Raw genomic sequence first — 25,772 nt, forward strand, 5'->3', positions numbered from 1 at the left:
ACATTCCTGCCGTGGTCGATCTTCAAAGCGTATCAGCTTCAGCCCATTTAGGAGTTAGAATCAGCCAGTCCGTGCTTGACTGCTTTCCCTTCCCCCATACTCAGTACACAGGAAAGTGCCGCTCTTCTACTCGTGGCATTTTAGAGTCTTGATTTGTGGGGAGAGGGGAAAGCATGCGTTTAGGGCCAAGACAGTGTAATGAGGAGTATTGCACAGCCTTGAAGCCTGACACCTGGTTTGGGAACCCCTACTTTGGCGAATAGCATAGAGTAGGGTAGCAGTTCCAAACCTAGCTCTACAAAATCAGTTGAAGAACTTTGTAAAATTTACACTTTCTAGGGGACTGCTTCACCTCTCCCCCTCCATCACCAGAGATTCCCTAGGTCAGAAGGGGTCCTTGTCTTTTAAAATTACTGTTATTAATGAACACTTCTAGAGCAGTTTTTGGTTCAGGGCAAAATTGAACAGAAAGTACAGAGTTTCCATATATCCCCTGTACACACAGGCACATACACACACAACTTGTCCTCTTATGGACATCTTGTGCTACAGTGGTACATTTGGTAACAATTGATGACCCAACTTTGACACATCATTATCACCCAGAGTTCATAGTTTACATTAGAGTTTACTCTCAGTGTTGCACATTCTGTGGGTTTTGACAAATATATAATGACATGTATCTACCATTATGGTATCATACACGATAGTTTCACTGCCCTGAAAATCCCCTGTCCTCTGCCTATTCATCCTCCTCAGTACCCTAACCACTGGCAACCACTGCTCCTTTTACTGTCTCCATAGTTTTGCCTTTTCCAGAATCCCATATAGTTGGAATCATACAGTATGCAGGCTCTTCACATCAGCTTCTTTCACTTATGCTCTTAAAGTTCTTCCATGTCTTCTCATGGCTTGATAGCTCATTTCTTTTTTGTGCTGAATAATAATATTCCATCGTCTGGATGTGCCACGGTTTATCCATTCACCTACTGAAAGACATCTTGGTGGCTTCCAAGTTTGGGTAACTATGAATAAAGCTGCTATACATCATGTGCAGATTTTTGTGTAGACATGAGTTTTCAGTTCATCTGGGTAAATACCAAGGAGTGCAACTGCTGAATTGGATGGTATATTTAGTTTTGGGAGAAACTATCAAACTGTCTTTCAAAGTGGCTGCATCATTTTGCATTCCCACAGCAGTGAATGAGGGTTTCTGTTGCTCCACATCCTTGTCAGCATTTTGTGGTGTCAGTATTTTGGATTTTTGCCGTTCAAGTTAGTGTGTAGTAGTATCTTATTGTTTTAATATGCAATTCCCTAATGACATATGATATTGAATATCTTTTCATATACTTACTTGCCATGTGTATATCTTCTTTGATGAAGTGTTTGTTCAGATATTTTGCCCGTTTTTACATTGTGTTATTTTCTTGTTGCGATTTAAGAGTTCTGGGTATATTGTAGTTAACAGTCCTTTATCAGATGCATCTTTTATAATATTTTCTCCTAGTCTGTGGCTTGTCTTCTCATTCTTCTTTTGAAGAGCAGAAGTTTTAAATTTTAATGAAGTCCAGCTTATCAATTATATTTTTCACAGATTATGCTATTGGTATTGCCCTAAAGTCATTGCCATTCCCAAGATCAGTTAGGTTTTCTCCTAACCTAGGTTAGGTTAGGTTGTCTTCCAGGAGTTTTATAGTGTTCCATTTTACAGTTAGGTCTACAATCCATTCTGAGTTAATTTTTATGAAGGGTGCAAGGACTTTGTCTAGATAATTTTTTTTTTTTGAGACAGAGTCTCACTCTGTCACCCAGGCTGGAGTGCGGTGGCACGATCTCAGCTCACTTCAATGTCTGCCTCCTGGGTTCAAGTGATTCTCCTGTCTCAGCCTCCCAAGTAGCTGGGATTACAGGCACCCACCACTACGCCTGGCTAATTTTTGTATTTTTAGCAGAGACAAGGTTTCACCATGTTGGCCAGTCTGGTCTCGAACTCCTGACCTCACTTGAGAGGACCTCGGCCTCTCAAAGTGCTGAGATTACAGGCGTGAGCCACCGCACCCAGCCTGATACATTTTTTATGTGTGTATTCCAGCATAATTTGTTGAAAAACCTGTCTTTGCTCCATTATATTGCTTTAACTCCTCTGTCAAAGATTAATTGACTATATTTATGTGGGTATACTTCTGGATTGTTTATTCTTTCACCAATACCACATTGTCATTATTACTGTAGTTTATAGTAAGTCTTGAAGTTGAGTAGTATCAGTCCTCCAACTTTGTTCTCCTTTAATAGTGAGCTGGCTCTTCTAGGTCTTTTGTCTCTCCATATCAATTTTACAATCAGTTTGTTGACATCCACAAAAATAATATGCTGATACTTGGATTGGGATTGCGTTGAATCTATAGATCAGGTTTGGAAGAACAGACATTTTGACTGTATTTTCTTTCTATCTGTGAACATGAAATATTTCTCAATTTATGTAATTCTTTGATATCTTTGATCAGAATTTTGTAGTTTTACTCATATAGCTCTTGTATATGTTTTGCTGTATAGATTTATGCCCTGATAACTTTTTTTTTTTTTTTTTGAGACAGAGTTTCACTCTTGTTGCCCAGGCTGGAGTGCAGTGGCACGATCTCGGCTCACCGCAACCTGTGCCTCCTGGATTCAAGCGATTCTCCTGCCTCAGCCTCCCGAGTACCTGGTATTACAGGCATGCACCACCATGCCCAGCTAATTTTGTATTTTTAGTAGAGATGGGGCTTCTCCATGTTGGTCAGGCTGGTCTTGAACTCCCGACCTCAGGTGACCTGCCCGCCTCAGCCTCCCAAAGTGCTGGGATTACAAGCATGAGCCACCGTGCCCAGCCTACCTTTTGTTTCTCTAAATCTGCTCTTTCTGAAGTTAGTATACCTACTCCTGCTTTCTTTTGATTAGTGTTATCAATGATATATCCTTCTCCATCACTTTACTTTTAATCTATGTATGTCTTTATATTTAAAATGTGTTTCTTGTAGACAACATATAGTTGGGTCTTGTTTTTCATCCATACTGAGAACCTCTGTCTTTTAATTGGTGTATTGAGACCACTGATGCTTAAAGTAATTAATGATATAGTTGAATTAATGTCTACTATATTTGTTACTTTTTTTTTCATTTTTTGTTGTTACTGTTTGTTTTTTGAGACACAGTCTCACTCTGTTACCCAGGCTAGAGTGCAGTGGCATGATCTCAGCTCACCACAACCTCCATCTCCTGAGTTCAAACGATTCTCCTGCCTCAGCCTCCCGAGTAGCTGAGATGACATGCACATGCCACCACAACTGGCTAATTTTTGTATTTTTAGTAGAAATAGGGTTTCACCATATTGGCCAGGGTGGTCTTGAACTCCTGACATCAAGTGATCCACCAGTCTTGGCCTCCCAAAGTGCTAGGATTACAGGTGTGAGCCACCACACCAGGCCCTTTGTGTGTGTGTGTGTGTGTGTGTGTGTGTGTGTGTGTGAGAGTTGGAGTTTCACCCTGTTACCCAGGCTAGGGTACAGTGGTATGATTGTGGCTCACTGCAGCCTTAAAATCCTGGGCTCAAGCAACCCTCCCACTTCCCAAGTGGTGGTACTATAGGTGCCCACCACCACACCTGGCTAAGCTTTTTTTTTTTTTTTTTTTTCTGAGACGGAGTCTCGCTCTGTCACCCAGGCTGGAGTGCAGTGGTGCCATCTCTACGAAGTGAAACCCCGTCTCGATGCAAGCTCTGCCTCCCGGGTTCATGCCATTCTCCTGCCTCAGCCTGCCGAGTAGCTGGAACTACAGGTGCGCGCCACCATGTCCGGCTAATTTTTTGTATTTTTAGTAGAGACGGGGTTTCAACGTGTTAGCCAGGACGGTCTCGATCTCCTGACCTCGTGATCTGCCCGCCTCAGCCTCCCAAAGTGCTGGGATTACAGGCGTGAGCCACTGCACCCAGCCTGCTAAGCTTTTTTATTTGTTTGTTTGTTTTGTAGAGACAGAGTCTCACTATGTTGCCCAGGCTGCTTTTCAATTCTTGGTGTTAAGTGATCCTCCTGCCTCAGCCTCCAAAAGTATTGAAATTGCGGTGTGAGGCATGGCACCTGGCCTTGTTACTATTTTCTATTTGTCACCCTTATTTTTTATCTATATTTGTCTTCTACACATTTTCTGCCTTTGGTGTGTGTGTGTGTATGGGTGTTTGAGATGGAGTCTTGCTCTGTTGCCCAGGCTGGAGTGCAGAGGCATAATCTCGGTTCACTGCAACCTCTGCCTCCCAGGTTCAAGCGATTCTCCTGCCTCAGCCTCCCAAGCAGCTGGGACTACAGGCATGCGCCACCACACCTGGCTAATTTTTGTATTTTTAGTAGAGATGGGATTTTGCCATGTTGGCCAGGCTAGTCTCAAACTCCTGACCTCAGGTGATCCACCCGCTTCAGCCTCCTAAATTGCTGGGATTACAGGCATGAGCCACCACACCCGGCCACCTTTTGAGGTTTTAATTAAGAATTTTATATGATTCTCTTTTCTGACCTTTATTAACATACCAGTTATTCTTTTTGTTTTGTTTTGTTTTTGTTTTAGTGGTTGCCCAAGAATTTGCAAATATGCAATTTACATTTTCAAATAATCCAATTCAACTTTCAAATAACACTATACTACCTCATGGACAGTGCAGATACCTTATAATAACAAAATATTCCTAATTCTTCCGTCTTGTCCCTGCTATCATTGTTGTCATTCATGCTACTTATACATAAGCATATATATTAAGTTTACCAGGGTTTCTTAGTTTTCACCTTAGGTAGGATAGGATGGCTAAAGAGGCTAAAGTTGGGTATTTTTCTTTCCACAGCAAGGTTAGGCTTTAATAAAATCCCAGTAGGTTAGGCTCCTACCACTTCAGGCCTTACTCCCAGAGACTCTGATTGGCCTAGTCTGGGGTACAAGCCAGGGATCTGTATTTTAAAAAGCTCCTCAGATTAGCTGGGTGTGGGGGCTCACATCTGTAGTCCCAGCTACTTGGGGGACTGAGGCAGGAAGATAGCTTTAGCACAGGAGACAGAGGTTGCAGTGAGCTGTAATCATGCCACTGCACTCCAGCCTTGGCAACAGAGTGAGACCCTGTCTTAAAAAAAAAAAAAAGAGCTCCTCAGAGATTTCAGATGCTTGTGGCCAGAAGCAGAAGACCACACTTTTGGAGCTGCACCAAGCTCTTTGCTTAACATTACAAGGGAAAGCCTCATATCACCACCATTCCCTCCTCAAGACTCTCAATACCACCCCATGCCCCATTCACGCACAAAAATCTGGAGTTTCATTGCTCCAATGTCTAATTTGGTTCTTTCCCTCCCCACTTTTTTCCCTGGGCTCTTATCACTCCCACTCTAATGCATATCTAGTTTTACACAAGAGGATGTTTTCGCAACAGAATCTAGAACTTGGGGTGTTTGTTAATTATACAACAAATTCAAATTAAAGATCAACATCATACAGAATTAGGGACACGTGGGTCATGCTATGACATTTTCCAGATACCTGTCTTTTCTACAATCACCAGCAATAGTGTGTTAAAATTGAATACAAGTTGGGACAAGAAATATACATCACATGCCTGGAATATCTTGTCATACAAGACAGCAAAGAAACCATCACACTACAAGATTTTTGTCAAGAGCTCACTGCAACCTCCGCCTCCCAGGTTCAAGTGATTCTCCCACCTCAGCCTCCCAAGTAGCTGGGACTACAGGCACACGCCATCACGCCCGGCTAATTTTTGTATTTTTTCGTAGAGACAGGCTTTCACCATGTTGGCCAGGCTGGTCTCAACCTCCTGACCTCAAGCGATCCAACATCCACTGGGATTACAGGCGTGAGCCACCTCGCACAGCCTGTGTAATTCTATTTATATGACATTCTGGAAAGGGCAAAACTATAGGAACAGAAAACATCGGTGTTTGCCTGGGGTAGGAAATGGGAGGGTATGACTATAAAGGATTTGGTAAGAGGGTTGGAGGAGTGGTAGAACTAAATCTTGATTATATGCATTTATAAAACTCATGGAAATGTATACCTGGAAGAATAGATCTGGAGCTCAGGAAAGAAGAGGTTTGGAAGTCAATTACCAGGCAATAATTAAAGTCCCAATAATGGGCACTATAGTCCAGGGATAGCATATAGCATGAGAAGAGTCAACAGCTAAGGACAGAACCCTGAGGAACACCGACATTTAAGGGATACGCACAGGACGAGGTCTATTCAAGGGCAACCGAGAAGCAGCAGCTAGGAACATAGAAGAAAATACAGCAGTGGGTGATGCCAAAGAGACCAAGAGGATCTTTAAGAGAAGTCAGCAGTGCTTAATATTCCAAAGAGCTCAAATCAGAGGAAGACTGAAAATGTACATTAGATTTAGCAACTAGGAGGTCCTTGGTGATTTTGACGAGGTTTTAAATCAGAGTAAAGGCCCCAGAAGTCAAATGCCAGTGGTTTGAGGAGAGAATGGTAAGCAAGTGGAAGCACTGAGTGCAGTGGCTCACGCCTGTAATCCCAGCATTTTGGGAGGCCAAGGCAGGTGGATCACCTGAGGTCAGGAGTTTGAAACTAGCCTGGCCAACATGGTGAAACCCCATATCTACTAAAAATACAAAAATTAGCCAGGCGTGGCGGCATGCACCTGTAGTCCCAGCTACTTGGGAGGCTGAGACAGGAGAATCACTTGAACCTGGAAGGCAGAGGTTGCAGTGAACCGAGATTATGCCACTGCACTCCAGCCTGGGCGACAGAGCAAGACTCCATCTCAAAAAAAAAAAGTAATTATCTACTTCACCCCATGTGTATAGCTGAAAGCTTAGCAAGTTAATGCTGAATCTGACATTAGAACTCAGGTCTCTTATTACATATATGTAGGGGAAACATATGTTCCAGTTTGGACGGAATAGTCCCCGTTCATGCCTGTTACCTTATTGTAATTATTAATACCACATGCTTTTATTCTCAAATACATTGGGAAAAATTTGATTAAAGGTGATAACTTTCTATAGTCAACCTACTTATATGGCATAGGCTTTGAGGCTAGGCAAACATTCTTGGTTGCTTAAGATCATTTTTCTTTTATATTATCTCAAAGATTTAAGTCTCTTACATTCTGAAATGTCACTTTATAAATGAAGTAATGTACATACATAAAAGCAGGCCCCAGACTATAAAGTTCTAAACAAAGGTTAGGATTAAAAAGAATAATAACCTTTTAGTCAACAGTTTCTTAAATATGATACCAAAAGCACAAGCAAAGCAAGAGAAAAATAAACTGTACTTCATCAAAATTAAAAACTTTTGTGCATTAAGAGATATATCAAGAAAGTGAAAAGACAACCTACGGGATGGTAGAAAATATTTACAAATAATATATCTGATAACGGTCTGGTATTCAGAATATGTAAAGAACTTTCTTTTGGTCAATAAAGGGTTTAAAAAATAAAAACAAGAAATAACAAAAAAGAACTCTCAACAACAAAAAGATAAACAACTCAATCTTAAAATGAGCAAAGTATTTAATAGACATGTCTCCAAAGAAGATACATGAATGGCCAACAAGTACATAAAATGACACTCAACATCAGTAGTCATTAGGGAAATGAAAATGAAAACCACAATGAAGCCAGACACTGTGGCTCATGTCTGTAATCCCAGCACTTAGAGAGGATGAGGCAGGAGGATGGCTTAAAGCCAGAAGTTCAAGGCCAGCCTGGGCAACAAAGTGAGACCCTGTCTCTACAGAAACTTAAAAAATTGGCCTGTGGGCCAAGTGGGGTGGCTCATGCCTGTAATCCCAGCAATTTGGGAGGCTGAGGCAGGCGGATCACTTGGGGTCAGGAGTTGAAGACCAGCCTGGCCAACATGGTGAAACCCCATCCCTACTAAAAATACAAAAATTTGCTGGGCATGGTGGCACGTGCCTGTATTCCCAGCTACTCGGGAGGCTGAGGCACGAGAATCGCTTGAACCTGGAAGGCAGAGATTACAGTGAGCCGAGATCATGCCACTGCCCTCCAGCCTGGGCAACAGAGCGAGACTTTGTCTCAAAAAAAAAATTTTTATCCTGTGCAGTGATGTGCGCCTATAGGCCCACTTACTTGGGAAGCTGAGGCAGGAAGATCCCTTGAACCCAAGAGTTCGAGGTTGCAGTGAACTATGTTTATGCCACTGCCCTCCAGCCTGGGTGACAGAGGGAGACCCAGTCTCTAAAATGAAACACAGCCAAAAAAAAAAAAATCCCAAAACAATGAGATACTACTTTACACCCATTAGGATGGCTATAATTTTTAAAAAGGAAAATAAATGTTGGCAAAACTGTGGAGAAATTGGAACCCTTGAATATTGCTGGTGGAAATGGAAAATGGGATAGCCACTATAGAAAACAGTTTGAGAGTTCCTCAATAAGTTAAATGTAGACTTATTATGTGACCCAGCTATTCCACTTCTAAGCATACATCTAACAGAATTGAAAACAAGTGTTCAAATAAAAACTTATACATGAATGTGTATACAAAATGTGGTCTCGCCATATAATGAAATTATTCAGTCATGAAAAGGAATGAGGCTGGGCGCAGTGGCTCACGCCTGTAATCCCAGCACTTTGGGAGGCTGAGGCGGGCAGATTGCCTAAGGTCAGGAGTTCGAGACCAGCCTGGTCAACATGGCAAAACCCCATCTCTACTAAAAATACAAAAATTAGCCGGGCATGGTGGCGCATGCCCATAGTCCCAGCTACTCAGGGGCCGAGGCAGGAGAATCACTTGAACCCCCAAGGTGGAGGTTGCAGTGAGCCAAGATCGCACGACTGCACTCCAGCCTGGGTGATAGAGCAAGACTCTGTCTCAAAATAAAATAAAAAAAAGAAGGGAATGAAGTACTGCTACATGGTAAAACATGGATGAACCTTGAAAACATTATGCTAACTGAAAGAAGCCAGTCACAAAAGACCACATATTGTATGATTCCATTTATATAAGATATTCAGAATAGGCAAATCTATAGAGATCCCATTAAGCAGTCACTTCCTGTTCCCCCTTCCCCTTAGATCCTGGGAACCACTACTTTACTTTCTGTCTCTGTTTATCCATTCATCTGTTGATGGACATTTAATTTGTTTTCATCTTTGCCTATTGCGTACAAAATTTTCTTTCAGCATATGCTTTCCATTCTCTTGGTATATACCTAGAAGTGAAATTGCTGGGTCATATGGTAATTCTACGTTTAACTTTTTGAGAAACTGCCCAGTGTTTTCCACAATGGCTACATCATTTTACATTCCTACCAGCAATGCATGAAGATTCAATTTTCTCCACATTCAGCATTTATTTTCATCTTTTTAAATTATAGCTATCCAAAGGGGTGTGAAGTGGTATCACATTGTGGTTTTCATTTGCTTTTTAATTTTCTTTTTTTGAGACAGAGTCTTGCTCTGTTGCCCAGATTTCGGCTCATTGCAACCTCCACCTCCCAGATTCAAGTGATTCTCCTGCCTCAGCCTCCCAAGTAGCTGGGATTACAGGCGCCCGCCACCACACCCAGCTAATTTTTGTATTTTTAGTAGAGACGGGGTTTCACCATCTTGTCCAGGCTGGTCTCAAACTCCTGACCTCATGATCCACCTGCCTCGGCCTCCCAAAGTGCTGGGATTACAGGCGTGAGCCACTGCACCCCGCCTTCATTTTCTTAATGATTAATGGCAAGTATCTTTTCATGTGCTCTTTGGCCATATCTTCTTTGGAGACATGTTTATCAAGTTATTTGCTCATTTTAAATTGGGTTGTTTGTCTTCTTGTTATTGAGTTGGGTTTTTGTTTTGTTTTTTGAAACAAGGTCTTGCTCTGTCCCTCAGGCTGGAGTGCAATGGCTCGATCTCGGCTCACTGCAGCCTTGACCTTTGGGGCTCAAGAGATCCTCCCACCTCAGCCTCCCGAGTAGCTGGGACTACAGGCAGGTGTCACCATGCCTGGATAATTTTTGTAGTTTTTGTAGAGATGGGGTTTCGTTATGTTGCCCAGGTTGGTCTTGAACTCCTGGGCTCAAGCTATCTGTCTACCATGGCCTCCCAAATTGCTGGGATTAGAGGTGTGAGCCACTTCGCCAAGCCTGTTTTGCCGGGGAGTGGGGAATGATGATGAAAACATTCTGGAATCAAATAGTGCTGATGGCTGCATGACATTGTGAATATACTAAAAATCATGGAATTGTACACTTTAAAATGGTTAAAAGGGTGGATTTTATGTTATGTGAATTTTACTTCAATAAAGAAAAATTTAAAGAATAATATACTTAATGAACAATGAATACTCAGTTCTTTTTTTAAAAATGTTAGTTCTGCAGCCAGGTGCACTCGTTCACATCTCTAATCCCAGCACTTTAGGAGACCGAGGCAGGAGGATTGCTTGAGGCCAGGAGTTTGAGACCAGCCTGGGCAACAAAGCAAGACCCTATCTCTAAAAAAAAAAAAAATTTTTTTTAATTAGCCAGACATGATGACATGTGCCGGTAGTCCCAGCTGCTCAGGAGGCTAAGGTGAGAAGATTGCTTGAGCCTAGGAGGTCAAGATTACAGTGAGCTATGATATGGCCACTGCACTATAGCTTGGGCAACAGAGTAAGATCCTGTCTCTAAATAATAATAATAATGTTATCTCATTGTTAGCATTATTATTGCAATTATTTTTGTTTGCAAGGCCGGAAACTCTCTTCACCATTCATCAATTTTTGTCATGGAAGACAATGGTGAAATGGGATTCATCTCATAGAAACTTGTGTCACCATCAAACTTGTTGCAATTTCCCCATTCTATTAATCAAGAACTCCCCAAGTAAATGAATCCAGATTTGCTAGCTGGTAGCTTTGTGTTTTGGCTGCAATCATCTGAAAATAGCTTTCCCTTTCGACCTCATTTTGTTGAGATCAGTTTAGGCGTGAAACAGTAGTCAGGTGCAGTAAGTGGGGATCCTGAATCCCAGCAGATGAGGCTGGATGAGGACCTGACCTCAAGGATTCTTGTTTGTTTCCTCCACCCATCCACAACAGCACACCTCTCTCCCTTATGCCCTCCCTCCTGCTGCACCCTTCCCACAACATCCCGTATTCCTTGCTTCTTCCTTGGCCTGCTTTCTCATGCTCCATTCTTTATGTCTAAACTAGAGATAATTCTCTTAATTAAAACTGGAGCAGGGATGGATATTGAACATAAAGAACGGGGTGGGGAGGGAGAGTGGGCTGGTGCGGTGGCTCATGCCTGTAACCCAGCACTTCAGGATGCCGAGGCAGGCGGATCACTTGAGCTCAGCAGTTTGAGACCAGCCTGGGCAACATAGCAAGACCCCATCTCTACAAAAAATACAAAAGTTAGCCAGACGTGGTGGCATGCACCTGTAGTCCCAGCTACTTGGGAGGCTGAGTTGGGAGGGTTGCTTGAGCCCAGGAGGTCGAGGTTGCAGTGAACCGAAATCATGCCACTGCATTCCAACCTGGGTGACAGAGCAAGACACTATCTCAAAAAAAAAAATTAAAAAGTAAGTAAAAAAAAGAACAAGGGGGAATCCAGAACGATGCTAGCTAATAGAGGCATGTGTGTTGCCTATTTGAAAAGACATATGAGGCTGGGTGCAGTGGCTCATACTTCTAATCCTAGCACTTTGGGAGGCTGAGGCGGGCGGATCACCTGAGGTCAGGAGTTTGAGACCAGCCTGGCCAACATGGTGAAAACCCATCTCTACTAAAAATACAAAAATTAGCCTGGCATGGTAGCGCGCACCTCAGGAGGCTGAGGCAGAAGAATTGCTTGAACCCAGGAGGCGGAGGTTGCGGTGAACGGAGATCGCGCCGTTGCACTCCAGCCTGGACAACAAGAGCGAAACTCCATCTCAAAAAAAAAAAAAAAAAAAAAAAGACATCTGAGAAGAGAACAGACAGCTAGCTGTCACTGCTGTGGCAGCAGCCCTGCCTCAGGTGTGTGGCCCCTCCCAGCTCCAGCCGCTTGACCTCTGCTGTCTGCCCTCTCCCATTCCCCTCCTGGGATATACACTTAGCGAACAACTGGCTCAGCAACAATTAGCCTTTTCAGAACTGCCAGTGAGTTGCCACTTCTTACTCCTGTGCTGGGGCTTTTAACAGTTTCAGGAGTGCCAGCTTCCCCATCTCCTCTCAGCTTCACAGGCAAGCCTGAGGGGCTGCATGAAGACAAGTGGCTCCTGGTTTTCCTTACCTGGACCTGCAAGCCAACTATTAAAGTATTCAGGAGAGATGATCTTGCTGTGCAGGCACAGAACTGGACCCGACACAAGACGGTGGAGGAGAGGGGGTGGGTTGGGGAAGCTTCCGGGGCCATCGTGGGAAATAGCACAGAGCATGGGCTCCCTTCTAGATTCCGTGTATTCCTGGGGACCTAGAAGCCAGGTGTCCTCCCCAAGCATCACAACGGTTAGACCACTGTGCAGGGTGTTTAGGAGTCCAGGGCACTTCTGTGTGTTACCCACAACCCAAATGGATGAAAATTGGAAGGTGTATACTTCTTTGCTGCCTTGTTCTCTGAGGGACCCCTCTGCCTCCACTACCACACACTTTGGTCTTACATCCTGAAATATCTGACATCTGACATTCCCCCTGCAAGAGAAGTACAGAGAAAAGTGGAAAGTGAATGAATTATTTTGTATGCTGGGTAAAAGCATTTAAACAAACTGTGATTAAACCCAAAAATGTTTCACAAGACCTGCTTCACAATTTTTCTGCATTTAAAACAAAGTAGATGAAGTCTTCTTATGACTCAATCTTCATAAGACTCACTCTTCACAGATCCCACCAGGAGGTGCTCTGGAAAGTTTCGACATGGAGATTGACATCTTTATTCATTCCTAATCCAGTCCTTGAAAAGAGTAAACAGAGATATGAACGGGAGACAAATACATTTATCCAGGGAGGCAAAACAGTATTCTCAAAGTCACCCAATAAACTAAGACAGTTTCTAGTGAAGAACTGATTCATCAACAAGTCTTTTCTTCTTCTCCTTCTCCTTCTCTTTTCTTCTTTCTTTTTTAAGACAGGGTTTTGCTCTGTTGCCCAGGTGGGAGTGCAGTCATGATCATGGATTATTGCAGACTTGACCTCCCAAGCTCAAGTGATCCTCCTGCCTCATTTTTTTATTTTTATATTTTTGTAGAGATAATCTCACTATGTTGCCCAGGAAGTCTCACTATGTTGCCCAGGCTGGTCTCAAACTCCTGGGCTCAAGTAGTTCTCCAGCCTCAGCCTCCCAAAGTGCTGCGATTACAAGCATGAGCCATCACACCCAGCAATCAACAAGTCTTTATGTAATGCCCAACATGTGCTCAGTCCCAGTGCTAGAAGCTGGGATGGAGGCAACAAAGAAATTGACCTGCCCCGTTTAAGTGTCATGTATGGTTCAAAAATTGTATGAACCATACATATTCAAACCATACATGGTTCAAAAATTAAATTAAAAAAAAAAAAAACTGACGTGCCCTGAAGAAGCTTATGGCTCATCCAGGGAAACCAAATTAACACAGGGTATCAATTGTCCATTGCTTTGTAACAACTAACCCAAAATTTAGTGGCTTAAAATAACAACCATGTACTGAGCTCGCTAGTCTGTGGTTTAGGTGGGTATACTGCTGATTGGGCTGGGCCTGGCTGATCTTGGCTGTACTCACTCAAGGAAGTTGGCTAGAGTCTGGCTGGTCTATGGTGGCCTCAACCAGGGCAATTCCTCTCTGTTTCATATGGTCTTTTATCTTCCAGCAGGCTCCCTGGGTTTGTTGTTGTGGTCATGGCAGGATTCCAAGAGAGAGTAAAGGTGGACGAGGTCTCTTAAGACCTGGCCTCAAAACTAGCATGCCATCACCTCCAATGCATTGGACTGATCAAAGTAAGTCACCAGGCCAGCCCAGATTCAAGGAGGGGGAAAACAGACCATACATTTTCACAGGAGGAGATGTAAAGTCACTTTGTAAAGGGAATAAATACAGGAAGGAAATAAAACTGGGCCACAATGACACGGGAAGTAACAAGAAAAACCAGCAAGCGGCTAAAGGCCACTCTGTGCTGGGAAGAAGTTGACCAGGTCCCAGGGCTAGAACCCAGGCCAGGCTTCTTGTCATAAGTCAGGGTAGCAAACCACTCATACTTTTCCCAGTCCCTCATGGAAATAGTTAACATTTGTTGTAGGCTGTCAGCCAGTGTCAGTTTCAAGAAGGCTTTTAAAGGTGGGTGGTGCTGGAGGTGGTGCCCAGGCTCGGAATGGGAGATCCAGCATCTCCATCAGAACTCTCTGTGTCCTTCGCTCCTTAAACAAGCTAGATAGTCACTCCTGTGACCCCCATTTTCCAGATGAAATTGAGGCCCTGTATGGAAGCTGCCAAACTGTTTTTGAGTCACTGAGGAACCCCTTAGATACTCTCTCCTCGGTGGAGACCTATGGACTTCCTGGATTAACCATAGCAGCCTATGCAGCCTGGTCTCACATTGACTCTTCTTCTTCCTGTCATCCTTTGGCTATGATTTGGCTAGGAATGTATACAGATTTATTCTGATGGAGCAGGCTTTTAGTAAATAAACAAATGAGGAAAATGGGTGCATTTTCTGCCCTTCAAACTGTGTGGCATCTCACAAAGCAAAATATGAAGTCACTTTGGATTGTTTTGTTTACTGTCCAGTGTTTGACATTATTATGTTTAATAAAATGTAATACTCCATGATTTGCACTATTGAGAAGGGAGGGGAGGTGATAAGGGCAAATACGTACACTTTTTTTTTTTTTTTGTCGCCCAGGCTAGACTGCAGTGGTGCAATCTCAGCTCACTGCAACCTCCGCATCCTGGGTTCACGCGATTCTTCTGCCTCAGCCTCCCAAGTAGCTGAGACTACAGGCGCCCACCACCACGCCTGGCTAATTTTTGTATTTTTAGTAGAGACGGGGTTTCACCATGTTGGCCAGGCTGGTCTCGAACTCCTGACCTCAAGTGATCCACCTGCCTCGGCCTCCCAAAGTGCTGGGATTACAGGCATGAGCCACTACACCTGGCCAGGTCTACATTTTTCCATGTCCTCAGCCTCTTCACCAACCTGCCTCCTCACCCCTCGTCTAAGTCTGCTTTCCATTCAGAGCCTCACTCCAGGCCCACTTCATTTGTGAGGCCCTCCTGGTGGACTCCTCTGTGCTTGCGGCCCTAGACGCACAGCCCGCTCCCCTTTCACTCACTGACACCTGCTGCTTGGTTATCCTTGCGTGAGTGTGAATTGTAACTACAAGGAAACAACACAGTATTTTTAATGCACAAAGAGGACTTATTAGTCCAAGAGGGTCCAAATCAATAGGCTTGTTATATGTCTTGGATTTACTAAGCCTTGAATTTACTAAGGATACCTCTGGAACTGCTCTTCAAGAATGGATTTCTGAGCCACACAAGCATATCACTTATACCTCAGGCTTTAACTCCACAGACTTTCCGTAATGTTTATCCAACTTATTCACCTACTTGATTACAAATATTTTAGGGCCAGGCGCAGTGGCTCAAGCCTATAATCCCAGAGCTTTGGGAGGCCAAGGCGGGAGGATTACATGAGCCCAGGAGTTCAAGATTAGCTTGGGCAACATTTCAAGACCCTGTTTCTACAAAAAATTTAGTTAGCTGGGCGTGGTGGCTTGCACCTGTAGTCTCAGCTACTCAGGGGGCTAAGGTGGGAGGATTGCTTAGTCCAGGAGTTTGAGACTGCAGTGGAGCTATGATTGCGCCTCTGTACTCCAGCCTGGGCGAGAGAGTGAGGCCCTGGCTCTAAAAAAAATTAAAAATTTAAATTAAATGTGACATAACCAGTTGACACAGGAAGCAAAAAAAAGAGAAAAAAAAATTTTTTTTTTTTTGAGATGGAGTTTCACTCTTGTTGCCCAGGCTGGAGTGCAAAGGCATAATCTCAGCTCACTGCAACCTCTGCCTCCCAGGTTCAAGTGATTCTCCTGTCTCAGCTTCCCGAGTAGCTGGCATTACAGGCGCCTGCCACCACGCATGACTAATTTTTGTATTTTTAGTAGAGACGGTTTCACCATGTTGGCCAGGCTGGTCTCGAACTCCTGACCTCAAGTGATCTCAGCCTCCCAAAGTGCTGGGATTACAGGCATGAGCCACTGCGCCCAGCTGGAATATTTTTAAGAGATGCTTCTTTCTAATCTATTTGGTTCTTTTTAGGTATAGTTCATATAGGACAGGTAGAATAAATTCTTGATTTTTTTTGAGACAGAGTCTTGCTATATTGTCCAGGCTGGAGTGCACTGGTGTGATCTCAGCTTCCTATAACCTCCACCTCCTGGGTTCAAGCGATTCTCGTGCCTCAGCCTCTTGAGTAGCTGGTATTACAGGCGTGTGCCACCACGCCCAGCTAATTTTTGTATTTTTATTAGAGACAGGGTTTCACCGTGTTGGTCAGGCTGGTCTCAAACTCCTGGCCTCAAGTGATCCACCCGCCTCAGCCTCCCAAAGTGCTGGGATTACAGGCGTGAGCCACTGCGCCAGGCCTTTTTTCTACCATTTAAACCATTTTGAACTGCATAAGTCATTGGTTTTTAGTATATTCACAAAGTTGTTCAACCATCACCACTATCTAATTCTAGAATATTTCCATCGCCCCTAAGTAAACTCAGCATCTCCCAATTCCCCCTGCTCCATATTCCCTGGCAACCGCTCATCTACTTTCTGTCCCTATAAATTTACCTATTCTGGACTTTTCATACACATGGAGTCATACAGTACACGGCCTTTTGTGTCTGGCTTCTTTCACGTAGCATGCTTTCATGGCTTGTTTATGTATATAGCATAAATGCAAGTTATTGTTTAAGTAGAAAATATAAATCAATACAGGAATGATTGAGCACCAAATTTCTCTTCCCCCCTGGCCGCCGCCGCACAAAGCAGGTTGCTGCAGCTGACTTCAGCTTTGTTGTTCCTTGCAGTAGCCTGAAGCTCCTGGTGAGCGGGAGCCACGGTGCATGAACAGCAACTGCTGGCCACTGCGCAATGCTTCAGGAAGAAAGCTGGTCTGGGGTGGGGTAGGGAGGTCACATTCCAAGGTGTGTCTCCCTTCAGCCCCTGGCTATGTGTCAGAACAGCTCCTGGCTATGTGGGTTCAGCCTCTGCTATACTTGGCATCACCACCACTCTGCCATCTCAGATGGACAGGGGCTTTCAGCATTGAGATGTGGGTTCTAATGTGATTGCAGAACCTAAGCCAGGGCATGAAGAGTGAGCAGCAGATTACAACTGCTGAGCTGAGAACCCCTCTCCCCACAAAACTGTGACCAGAGCCTACCCGCTTGGACTTCAGCATCTAATGCTATCAGTCCCAAGTGAGAGACTGTCTCTCATCCTTCAAGGAAGGCTTGACTCAGATAGCCTCAAGACCTGAAGCCAGGCGTGGTGGCTCACGCCCATAATCCCAGCACTTTGGGAGGCTGAGGTGGGCGGATCACGAGGTCAGGAGATCGAGACCATCCTGGCTAACATGGTGAAATCCCGTCTCTATTAAAAATACAAAAAAATTAGCCGGGTGTGGTGGCAGGCGCCTGTAGTTCCAGCTACTTGGGAGGCTGAGGCAGGAGAATGGTGTGAATGCCGGAGGCGGAGCTTGCAGTGAGCCGAGATCATGCCACTGCACTCCAGCCTGGGTGACAGAGTGAGACTCCGTCTCAAAAAAAAAAGACCTGGAAATCTCCCGGTGCCCACTCCCCTACTCAGCCTCTGGACCCCACCTCCCGTATGCATCTGTCTGGTAGAGCTCTGACCACAATGAATTGAATGATGTGTTTATGTGTCAGTCATTTTGGGAGGTTCTTGAAAGCAGGGACTGCATTATATTCACTTGATACCCTTATTGCCTAATTCAGAGAATACGTTTCATCAATTTGTGATAAGTTAGAGAGGGAGTAAGTCAGCACAGTGATTAGGAGTCTTGTCTCATGCCTGTAATCCCAGCACTTTGGGAGGCTGAGGCAGGTGGATCACTTGAGCTCAGGAGTTTGAGACCAGCCTGGGCAACATGGTGAAACCCCATCTCTACAAAAAAAAAAAAAAAAAAAAAAGCCGTGGTGGCGTGTGCCTGTGGCCCCAACTACTCAGAGGCTGAGGTGGGAGAATCCTGTGAGCCCAGGAGGTGGAAGTTACAGTGAAACAAAATGGTGCCAGTGCACTCCAGCCTGGACGACCTGGGGACCCTGTCTCAAAAAATAGAGTCTTGTCCCTCAAACAGACTGCCTAAGTGCAGTGGCTTCACCTCTTCACTGCTACCTCCTCTTCTTCCTCCCTACAGTAAAACCCAAAACAGAATGAGGTTCAGGGTGAGTAGATGAGTGATGAATCATTTAAGATTCAAAAAATCTCCACCTATAGGATTTCTGAACAATATCTTTATTTAGTTCAGGTAGTTGTTCTTACACATTTTTGGATACTTGGGTTAGAATTTTCCCTATTACATTAAATCAATGGTTCTTAAGCTCTTATGCAAGCATGCAAGCACAAGGCAGGCTAGAATAGAAAGACTGTTGTGTACAAACATTAAAAATAGACATTTTATTACAAGAGTGTAGAGAAGGGAGACCAATAGAAGGTAATTGAAATACCACCCCCTCACTCCAGCCCTAGTCCTGGTGCCTGGATATGTGCACTCCCTGTGCACTCTGCTCCCCGTAGACACAACTCCCCAGCCCCTCCTGGACAGCAACAAGGGTCTTACAAGGCCAGAAGGCAGCCCTGTTTGTTCCTGCCTGCAGGAAGGGCAGAGGAATGCGATATTCCCAGGAACTGTGTCCTAGACCCATAGGGTCAGATTGCTCAGCCTAGTTCAAGCAGTGAGACTATCTCTGTGCCAGTATCCTGGGCTGTCTCTTCCCTTCACTCTTGGCAGCTCCCAATTGTCAAAGACTGGACAGGGTCCTGGTTTGGCCAGTTCTAACTTGCTCAAGCCAGTCAGCACCCCCATAGAGTCAGCTAGCTACTGGGCCCAGGGGCTTCCAGAGAGTTCTTCAGAGCTTCTCAGAGGCCCAAGGATCTCCTAACCCTAGCAGGCCTCCTGGCTCAAGCACAACTTGGGAAGGTTCCATCAGCATCTATGTGGCCCTGTTTTACCTGTTGTCTCTGGAGGGTGTGCAGAGGCAAGTCCAGGGTAGGGGCAGGCAGGATCCCTTAGGCTTGCCCACAGCCCAGAGAGCAAAACTGCAGCCAGATCAGTGTCTATGAGTTTCAGGCTGAACCTTAGACCACTTAGGCCAGCCCGCTGGTCTGGCTGCCCAACCAGACCAGGTAGACAGAGTCTAGGCCTCAGGGCTCTCAAGCACCTAAGAGCGCAGCTGCATTTGGAAGTGCTCACAGCAGGCATGCTTCATGGTTAGCCCATAGATGGGGGTCATGTCCACCTTCACGCCCAGTGGCACACTGAATTCCACCCGCTGCAGCAGGATGGCCAGGAAGAGAAAGACCTCCCAGCGGGCAATGGTCTCACCGATGCACTTCCGCTTGCCCATGCCAAAGATAATCACCTTCTCACTTAACACCTTGTCGATAGCACCATCAGGGGTGAGAAACCGTTCAGGTAGGAACTCAGATGGGTTGACCCATAGCTTCCTGTAACCAGAGGGAGACAGTTGAAGTGGCAGCTCAGGGCTCAGAAGCATCAAGTGAGTGGAACTCCAGCCCTAAAGGATAGAGGACAGGCAAGCAGCCCATGGACAGGAGGATCAATGCAATGATTGTATTAATCATATATAAGAGCTTAAGAGGGTAGACCCAGTCTTTCCTCTGCATCTCTGAACTTACTGGTCATGGTTGATCTGCCACTGGTTTACAAAGACACAACGCCCCTTGGGGATGTAAAAGCCTTTCAGACTTGTGTCTCTTGTGGTGCTAGGGAGAAAGGAAGCTCAGTCAGGCTCAGGGCAACAGGCAAATCTCTCTGTCTCCCATGCCGTGTCCCTCCCACTAACCCTAATCAGGTATGTGGCCCGGAGTAAGACCAGTAACAGACAGCAGTGGCTCCATGGGGCCTTACCTGTGGGGAATGGTGAAGGGGACAAAGGAAGAGTGTCGGAAGGTCTCCAGGATGAAGGCCTCCATATAGGGCAGATGGGATCTGTCAGAGAGCCGGGGCTGCCGTGACCTGCCAATCACTGTGTCTGCAGAACACAAGGGACAAGATGGATGCAAGGGCTGCCTAGACCTGGCCAGGCCCCGGGCACTGATCCCTTTGAAGGGAGCCACTACCTACCTAGCTCCTCTTGGATCTTTCTCTGTACCCTGGGGTTCACCACCAAATACATGAGGCTCCAAGATATAGCAGTTGTGACTGTGTCAAACCCTGGACAGGGTAGAACAGAAGAAGTTAGGCAGGCAGCAGGTCAGGGCACTTGAGTACAGGAAGGACACAATGGGGTAACTCATACCAGCTCCAAAGAGGTCCAAGACGATGTTAATGATCTTCTCATCTGACAGCTGGATATTGGCATTCTCATCCAGCTGCTTCTCCTGACAGTGCTCAATCAGGCTGTCTGTGATGTCCCGGATGTGGCCCTTAGGTAGCGAAAGTCCACAGGTGAGCAAGATCTCAAACCCAGAGCTACCTCTCCATCCAGGTCTAGTCCTTCACTATTCCTAGCACATTTGTTCTGGAGATGATGCCCCCTGAGGCTGTTGTCCCAGCTTCTCTCTGCCTCTGCAAGGCTCTCTCCTACTACCTTAGAATGCTGCTAGCCCCAACTCATGGGACATCTGACACACAGCATCTTGTACTGTTATCACCTGGATGTGCTCTTTATCTTCTTTCTATTATGAGGCCAGGAGATGAACTCTTTAACTCTTCCCGGCTCCCTCAACAACTGCCCCAGGGTCCTGCATGTAATAGCTCTTCAGTGGCTATTGCTGTCTGTGGAAGCATGGAAGGGTTAGTCAAGAAAAAGTTCTATTTCCCTGCCAAGGAAGAAGACTATTCCACAACTGGCTTCAAGATCCCAGGTTGAAGCCTTCCTGAGAACTTGCCAAGCCCCATGCAGTTCCTCTTACCTTTGACCTCCCAGGCCCTGATGCCATCTGCTTCCCACCACCCACCTGCCTTTCCCCAGACTGTACCTTCTCAAAGGTTTTGTAGTGCTCCTTGATCATCTTCTGCATGAAACTGTAGAACTTCTCATTCAGGTCCTTGAAGCCATTCAGGGAAGGGTTGGGCAGGTAGCGAAGAATAGGGATGAAGTCAGCTGGGTTTCCAGAGCCAGCCACCTCCCCGAAATTATTATTCAGGTTGACTAGGCTAAGCAGTTCTTGGTGGTTGTGGTCATAGCGCCGGCCAAAGCAAATGGCACAGATGACGTTGGCCACTGATACCACCACATACCTGTAGGGGTTAAAGTGCCCAGGCCCTGCCATCAGCTCCTGCAACGTGCTGATCAGGACCTCAGCCTCCTTGCTCACATGCTCCTCCAGGTAGCAGGAGGATGAGGAGGCTGGGTCAGAGGCAATGGAGAAACTTTTCAGGCCATTCTGGGCCAGGCGCCGGCGGGCAGCCCACACTGGTCCAGAGTCTGGGCTGAAGGACATGCTCTGGCCATTACTGATGAGGGTGAAGGTGTAGAGGTCGGGCCGGCCCTTGAAATCATCGCCCTGCCGCACCAGGGCCTGCCGGATGGTGTCCAGGCCGCTCAGCACCACCACAGGTGTGGAGCCAATGCGGATCTGCAGCACGTCCCCATACTGCTGGCTCATCCTTGACAGTGCCAGGTGCGGGTTCTTTCCCAGGGTCAGCATGTGCCCGATCAGAGGCCAGCCCCATGGCCCTGGTGGATTCTTCAGGCCTTTGGGGACTCGAGGTCTTGAGGCCCTGATTACCCAGAATACCAGACAGAAGATGACAGAGGCCAGAAGAAACTCCGTGGCCGACATGGAGATTGGGAAAAGCATGATCAGTGTAGGGATCTTGGAGGTGGCTGCTGAGAGAAGGTGCAGGAAGAAAAAAAATCAAGCCATGAGATTGGGGGATGAGAAGAGCCAACATCTAGAGTGTCAGGGAAAGGGGAAACCTTTCTACCAGAACTGCTTACTGGGCATGAAGAAGAGGATGAAGTGGGGAGAAGTTGCTGACCTACCACTGTGGGCTAAGAATTTCACAGTCCTTCTTCATTCAGCCCTGGCCACAAATCTGTGAAGTAGCCTGCAGTGAGGCTCAGAGAAGGTAAGTAACTTGCCCAAGGTCACTTGTTGGAAAGCCAGAAAGTGTTGGATGCAGACTCCCAAGCCAAGTTGCCTAATTCCAGAATGCTTTCTCTTAACTGCTGTACCAATCTAAAGTGACATCTTCCAATGCCAATCTATGATTTCCACATAGTACCAGTACTGTTATTTACTTCACATTTTCCTAAAATCAACTTTAAATCTATCCACATATCATCATAAACAATATCTGTGTGAAAGTACAAGTTTGATTTTTCCCCTAACACATTAAAATAAACACATAATCAATGTGTATCACCCTGAGTGCTACCCACCACACTTAGGAAAATCATGTTCTCAGGGGAATTAGGGATCATTTGATCCTTTAGCCTCATTTAACATTTGGGGGAAGCAGCGCTGACTTGCCCAAAGTCCCCCAGCAATCAGTGACAGAGCCAGGACTCAGGCTCCTTAGGGACACTTCCCTGGAAATTTCCAGCTGCTGTCACATGTACCTCCTTTTGAAGAGGAATTTTCCCAGAACCCTCAGTTCTCTGCTGCTCAATCCCAGAATGCAGGAAATCCCACCAGATCCCAGTACAGAGTGAGGAAGAGATAGGGGACAGGATGGCCACTTCCCAAACCACATTGCTCTCAGCCCCAGCTCTCTGAGTTCAACTGATCCACAGCTTAAAGGCAGCTGGAGACCAGCTAAATTGAGCTCTTTAGTCGGAGAAATCCAGGCCAGGGTTTTTTTTTTTTTGGCTCAATTCTCAATGAATGAACAGTTTGGACCTCCCCCTTTTGCGGGTTACCAGAGAGCAGAGAATAAATGGAAGGTTCCCACTAGGGTGTAAGAAAACCCCAGACTGGAATCAGGGAAATCAGGAATGGATCTAAACTGAAAGGAAACTGAGGCAATATTTTCTCCGTAAGCTTGACCTAAAAAGGGTGTGTAAATTCATAAACCACTCTCTCCAACATATCAGGCATCTCTGCCTGCTACCCTGGACTGGAGGTCAGTAGACCCAACATTCTAGTCAAAGTGATTTTGGACTGCACATTTTACTTTTCTGGGGTCCAATTTCAACACCTGAGAGAGGGTAAGACAAGATCTCTCAGTTCAGAGTACCCAGCTGGATCCAGAGGGAAGAGAAAACCCAGATCTGCTGTGGGGAACCTGACAGTCTTACCAGTGAGGCTCCCCACAGGAGAACCTCACAAGACAGGGAGATGGATAGTTCCTACCACAAGTATTATAGTGGAGGGAGGCTTCCTGGAGGGGCTAAATATCAAAGCACACTAGATCCCTGAGTCAACAGGGGACAGTGCCAGGCTTTGGTGTGCTATGGTGTCCCCTTCTGCACAATGGGTATCCCAAGGACCTGCAGCCTTTGTAAGATGGTAGGAGGCCAAGGGAGATGTGACTGGTGAGTTTTTAGGGACTGGTATTTCCAGCTCCCTGCAGTTGGCAATCTGTCACCCTGATTGTCTCCTAGCAAAGGACAAAGAAGATGGTCAATGAGATAGGAAAGGCCTGGGACTCCTGCACAGATCTGCCTCTATTGTCCCAGCTGTCTAGGACATCTCAGCACTGACAAGCCACCCTTGGGAGGGTAAAATCTGCAAGGGGTAGCTTCTTAGGCTAGGGCAGGGTATAGCTGGTAAGAGCCCAGCCCACCCCCTCCATCCACCCTGCCCACCCAAGGAGAAGCCCCTGTCATCAGAAAGCCTGAGGGAGGGGCTGCACATATTCCAGCCTGCCACGTGGCCTTGATGGGGAAGCCCCAAGGTGGGCAGGGAGTCACTCACTAGGGGATGGAGCTGGAGCCTGGGTCCTGAAGTCCTGAATGAGATGCCATCTGTATCTAGAGGTCTGGTACCAGCTGTGGGACCATGGGCAAGTCCTACTCTTCCCCTGGCCTCAGTTTCCCCACTAGGGGGCTAGACTGCCTGGTCACTAAAAACACTCTGAGCCTCCCTTTTTGGAGGTGCTAGACAGGTAGCTACCTAAGAAGTCCTGGAGGCACCAAAATGTTCCTTTTATTGAGAGAGAAGGGGCAAGCCAGAAGCCCCCCAGCAACTCACCTGTGGCTGTAAGGAGGTACTGAGCTGAGCTGGGAAGGGTGGACTCCTGGAGCCTGGGATCACAAGGATCAGGGAAGGTTCCAAGGAACTGTCACCTTCAGGGTGAGGGTGAAGGCACTGCCACCTTTATAGGCGGGCTTGTACGTGTGGCCACGCCTCCTTCCCTGGAGCGAGCTGAGATGGAGGGAGGAGCAGCCTGAACCGGGCTGGTCTCTGGGATAGGAGAGAAAGGTGGCGGAGGGCGGGGCGGGGGAGGGGGGGAGTGGGCAAGAACCCACTATGGGACACCTCATCTCGGTGCCTGTACATAGAGGGGTGAGGCCTGGGGACACTTGGAAGCCCCAATTCCAAGGCGTCCCAAGGGCAGTGCAGAACCCAGCCGAGGAGGGGGTTTGAGGGAGAAGCACCAGGACAGCCCGAAGAGAGGGTACGGGAAGCTCCATCCTGGGGCGCGGGGACTCCTCTTCGTCATTTTTGCACCCACCGGAACGCTGGGCGTGCAGATGCCTCCCCAGCGCTACAGCCTACCCGGACTCGGCAGGCGGGGGCGGGGCTGCCCCGTGGTGACCTCCTTCCCGAGGTTACTGAGTCCCGGCTCGCGTGAGAAGCGCTGCGACCCCAGCCCTGAGGTCACGGGGGCAGGAAGGCCAGAGGCGCCGCGGGGCTGGCCCTGTTCCCCAGAGCCCGGGCGACTAGCTGAGGTTCGCGCCTCTTGATTGAAGGATCGGAATGGATGGCGAAGGCGCAAGCTCGCTGAGCGCTCACTAGCGGCTCCTCGCCGCCTCTAGGATCGCCTTAGTCCTGATTGCAACCCGCGGTCCCTCCAGCCAGGACCCACCGGCCCTTGAGGGTCCCTCTTGGCTCCTGGGGTTGTTAGTGCTTTGATTGGCTGAGCACAGAAATCCGGCGGCGGGGGGCCAAGGAAAGACTTTGGGGCCCAGGGACCACGGAGAGGGCACCTGGCGCGGAGCCCCCACCCCACCCCCGGCTAGCTTGCGTGCGCCGGCGACATCCCTCTAGGGGGCAAAGGTCAGGCGGCCCGTCCCCGCCCCACCTGGCCCGGGGGCGCGGTGCCCAGGCGTTGCGTGAGAAGGACCGGAGGCCCGCGCAGCCACCCGGCGGCCCCATTCCCCGGCCCGGCGCGGGTCTCGCAGTCACGCGAAGGGGGAGGGAGTCGGGGCGGGGCTCTTAAAGGGCCAGCCTCGCGCGCGGCGTGGGGTTGGGGTGGAGGGAGAGGAACTGTCGAAGGGTGGCGGGTGCGCGATTGAATGAGAGGGTGCGGTGCAAAGGGTCTAGGTCTGCGTGCGGCTTCTGCCTGCGAGGAGAGGCAGCCTGCGTGTTTCCGCATTTTCGGTCCACGCCTGTGGCACGACACGAAGCCCCAGTGCTACCTGGCATGGCCTAGCTGCCTGCCTCCGACGCTGTCCCGCCC

The 25,772-nt window shown here is 47.0% G+C and overlaps 1 protein-coding gene across 3 annotated transcripts; it reads right to left on the minus strand.

Annotated features, from left to right (window-relative positions):
• Positions 1-18,448: 18,448 nt before the first annotated feature.
• LOC100457153 (cytochrome P450 1A1) lies at positions 18,449-25,496 on the minus strand. 3 transcript variants are annotated; one of them, XM_054532903.2, is made up of 7 exons: positions 24,341-25,496; positions 21,179-22,032; positions 20,497-20,623; positions 20,322-20,411; positions 20,106-20,229; positions 19,874-19,960; positions 18,449-19,681 (listed from the first exon to the last, which is right to left on the minus strand). In XM_054532903.2, the coding sequence occupies exons 2-7, from the start codon at positions 22,001-22,003 to the stop codon at positions 19,396-19,398; spliced, it is 1,539 nt and encodes a 512-aa protein (XP_054388878.2). In that variant the 5' UTR covers positions 22,004-22,032; positions 24,341-25,496; the 3' UTR covers positions 18,449-19,395. The 3 variants fall into 3 exon arrangements, with proteins under 3 accessions (XP_054388878.2, XP_054388879.2, XP_024088363.2); XM_054532904.2 differs by having other exon boundaries at positions 18,449-19,752; XM_024232595.3 differs by having other exon boundaries at positions 21,179-22,029; positions 24,341-25,492.
• Between the last annotated feature and the right edge of the window lie 276 nt (positions 25,497-25,772).

Source organism: Pongo abelii, chromosome 16, assembly GCF_028885655.2.
Source record: "Pongo abelii isolate AG06213 chromosome 16, NHGRI_mPonAbe1-v2.0_pri, whole genome shotgun sequence".
Lineage (NCBI taxonomy): Eukaryota > Metazoa > Chordata > Mammalia > Primates > Hominidae > Pongo > Pongo abelii.

Coding starts and splice junctions, on each gene's coding strand:
- LOC100457153 (XM_054532903.2), bottom strand. CDS start 22,003: ATGCTTTTCCCAATCTCCATGTCGGCCACGGAGTTTCTTCTGGCCTCT. Junction 20,624..21,178: donor ACTACAAAACCTTTGAGAAG/GTACAGTCTGGG, acceptor TCGCTACCTAAG/GGCCACATCCGGGACATCAC. Junction 19,682..19,873: donor TGGCAGATCAACCATGACCA/GTAAGTTCAGAG, acceptor CTCTGGTTACAG/GAAGCTATGGGTCAACCCAT.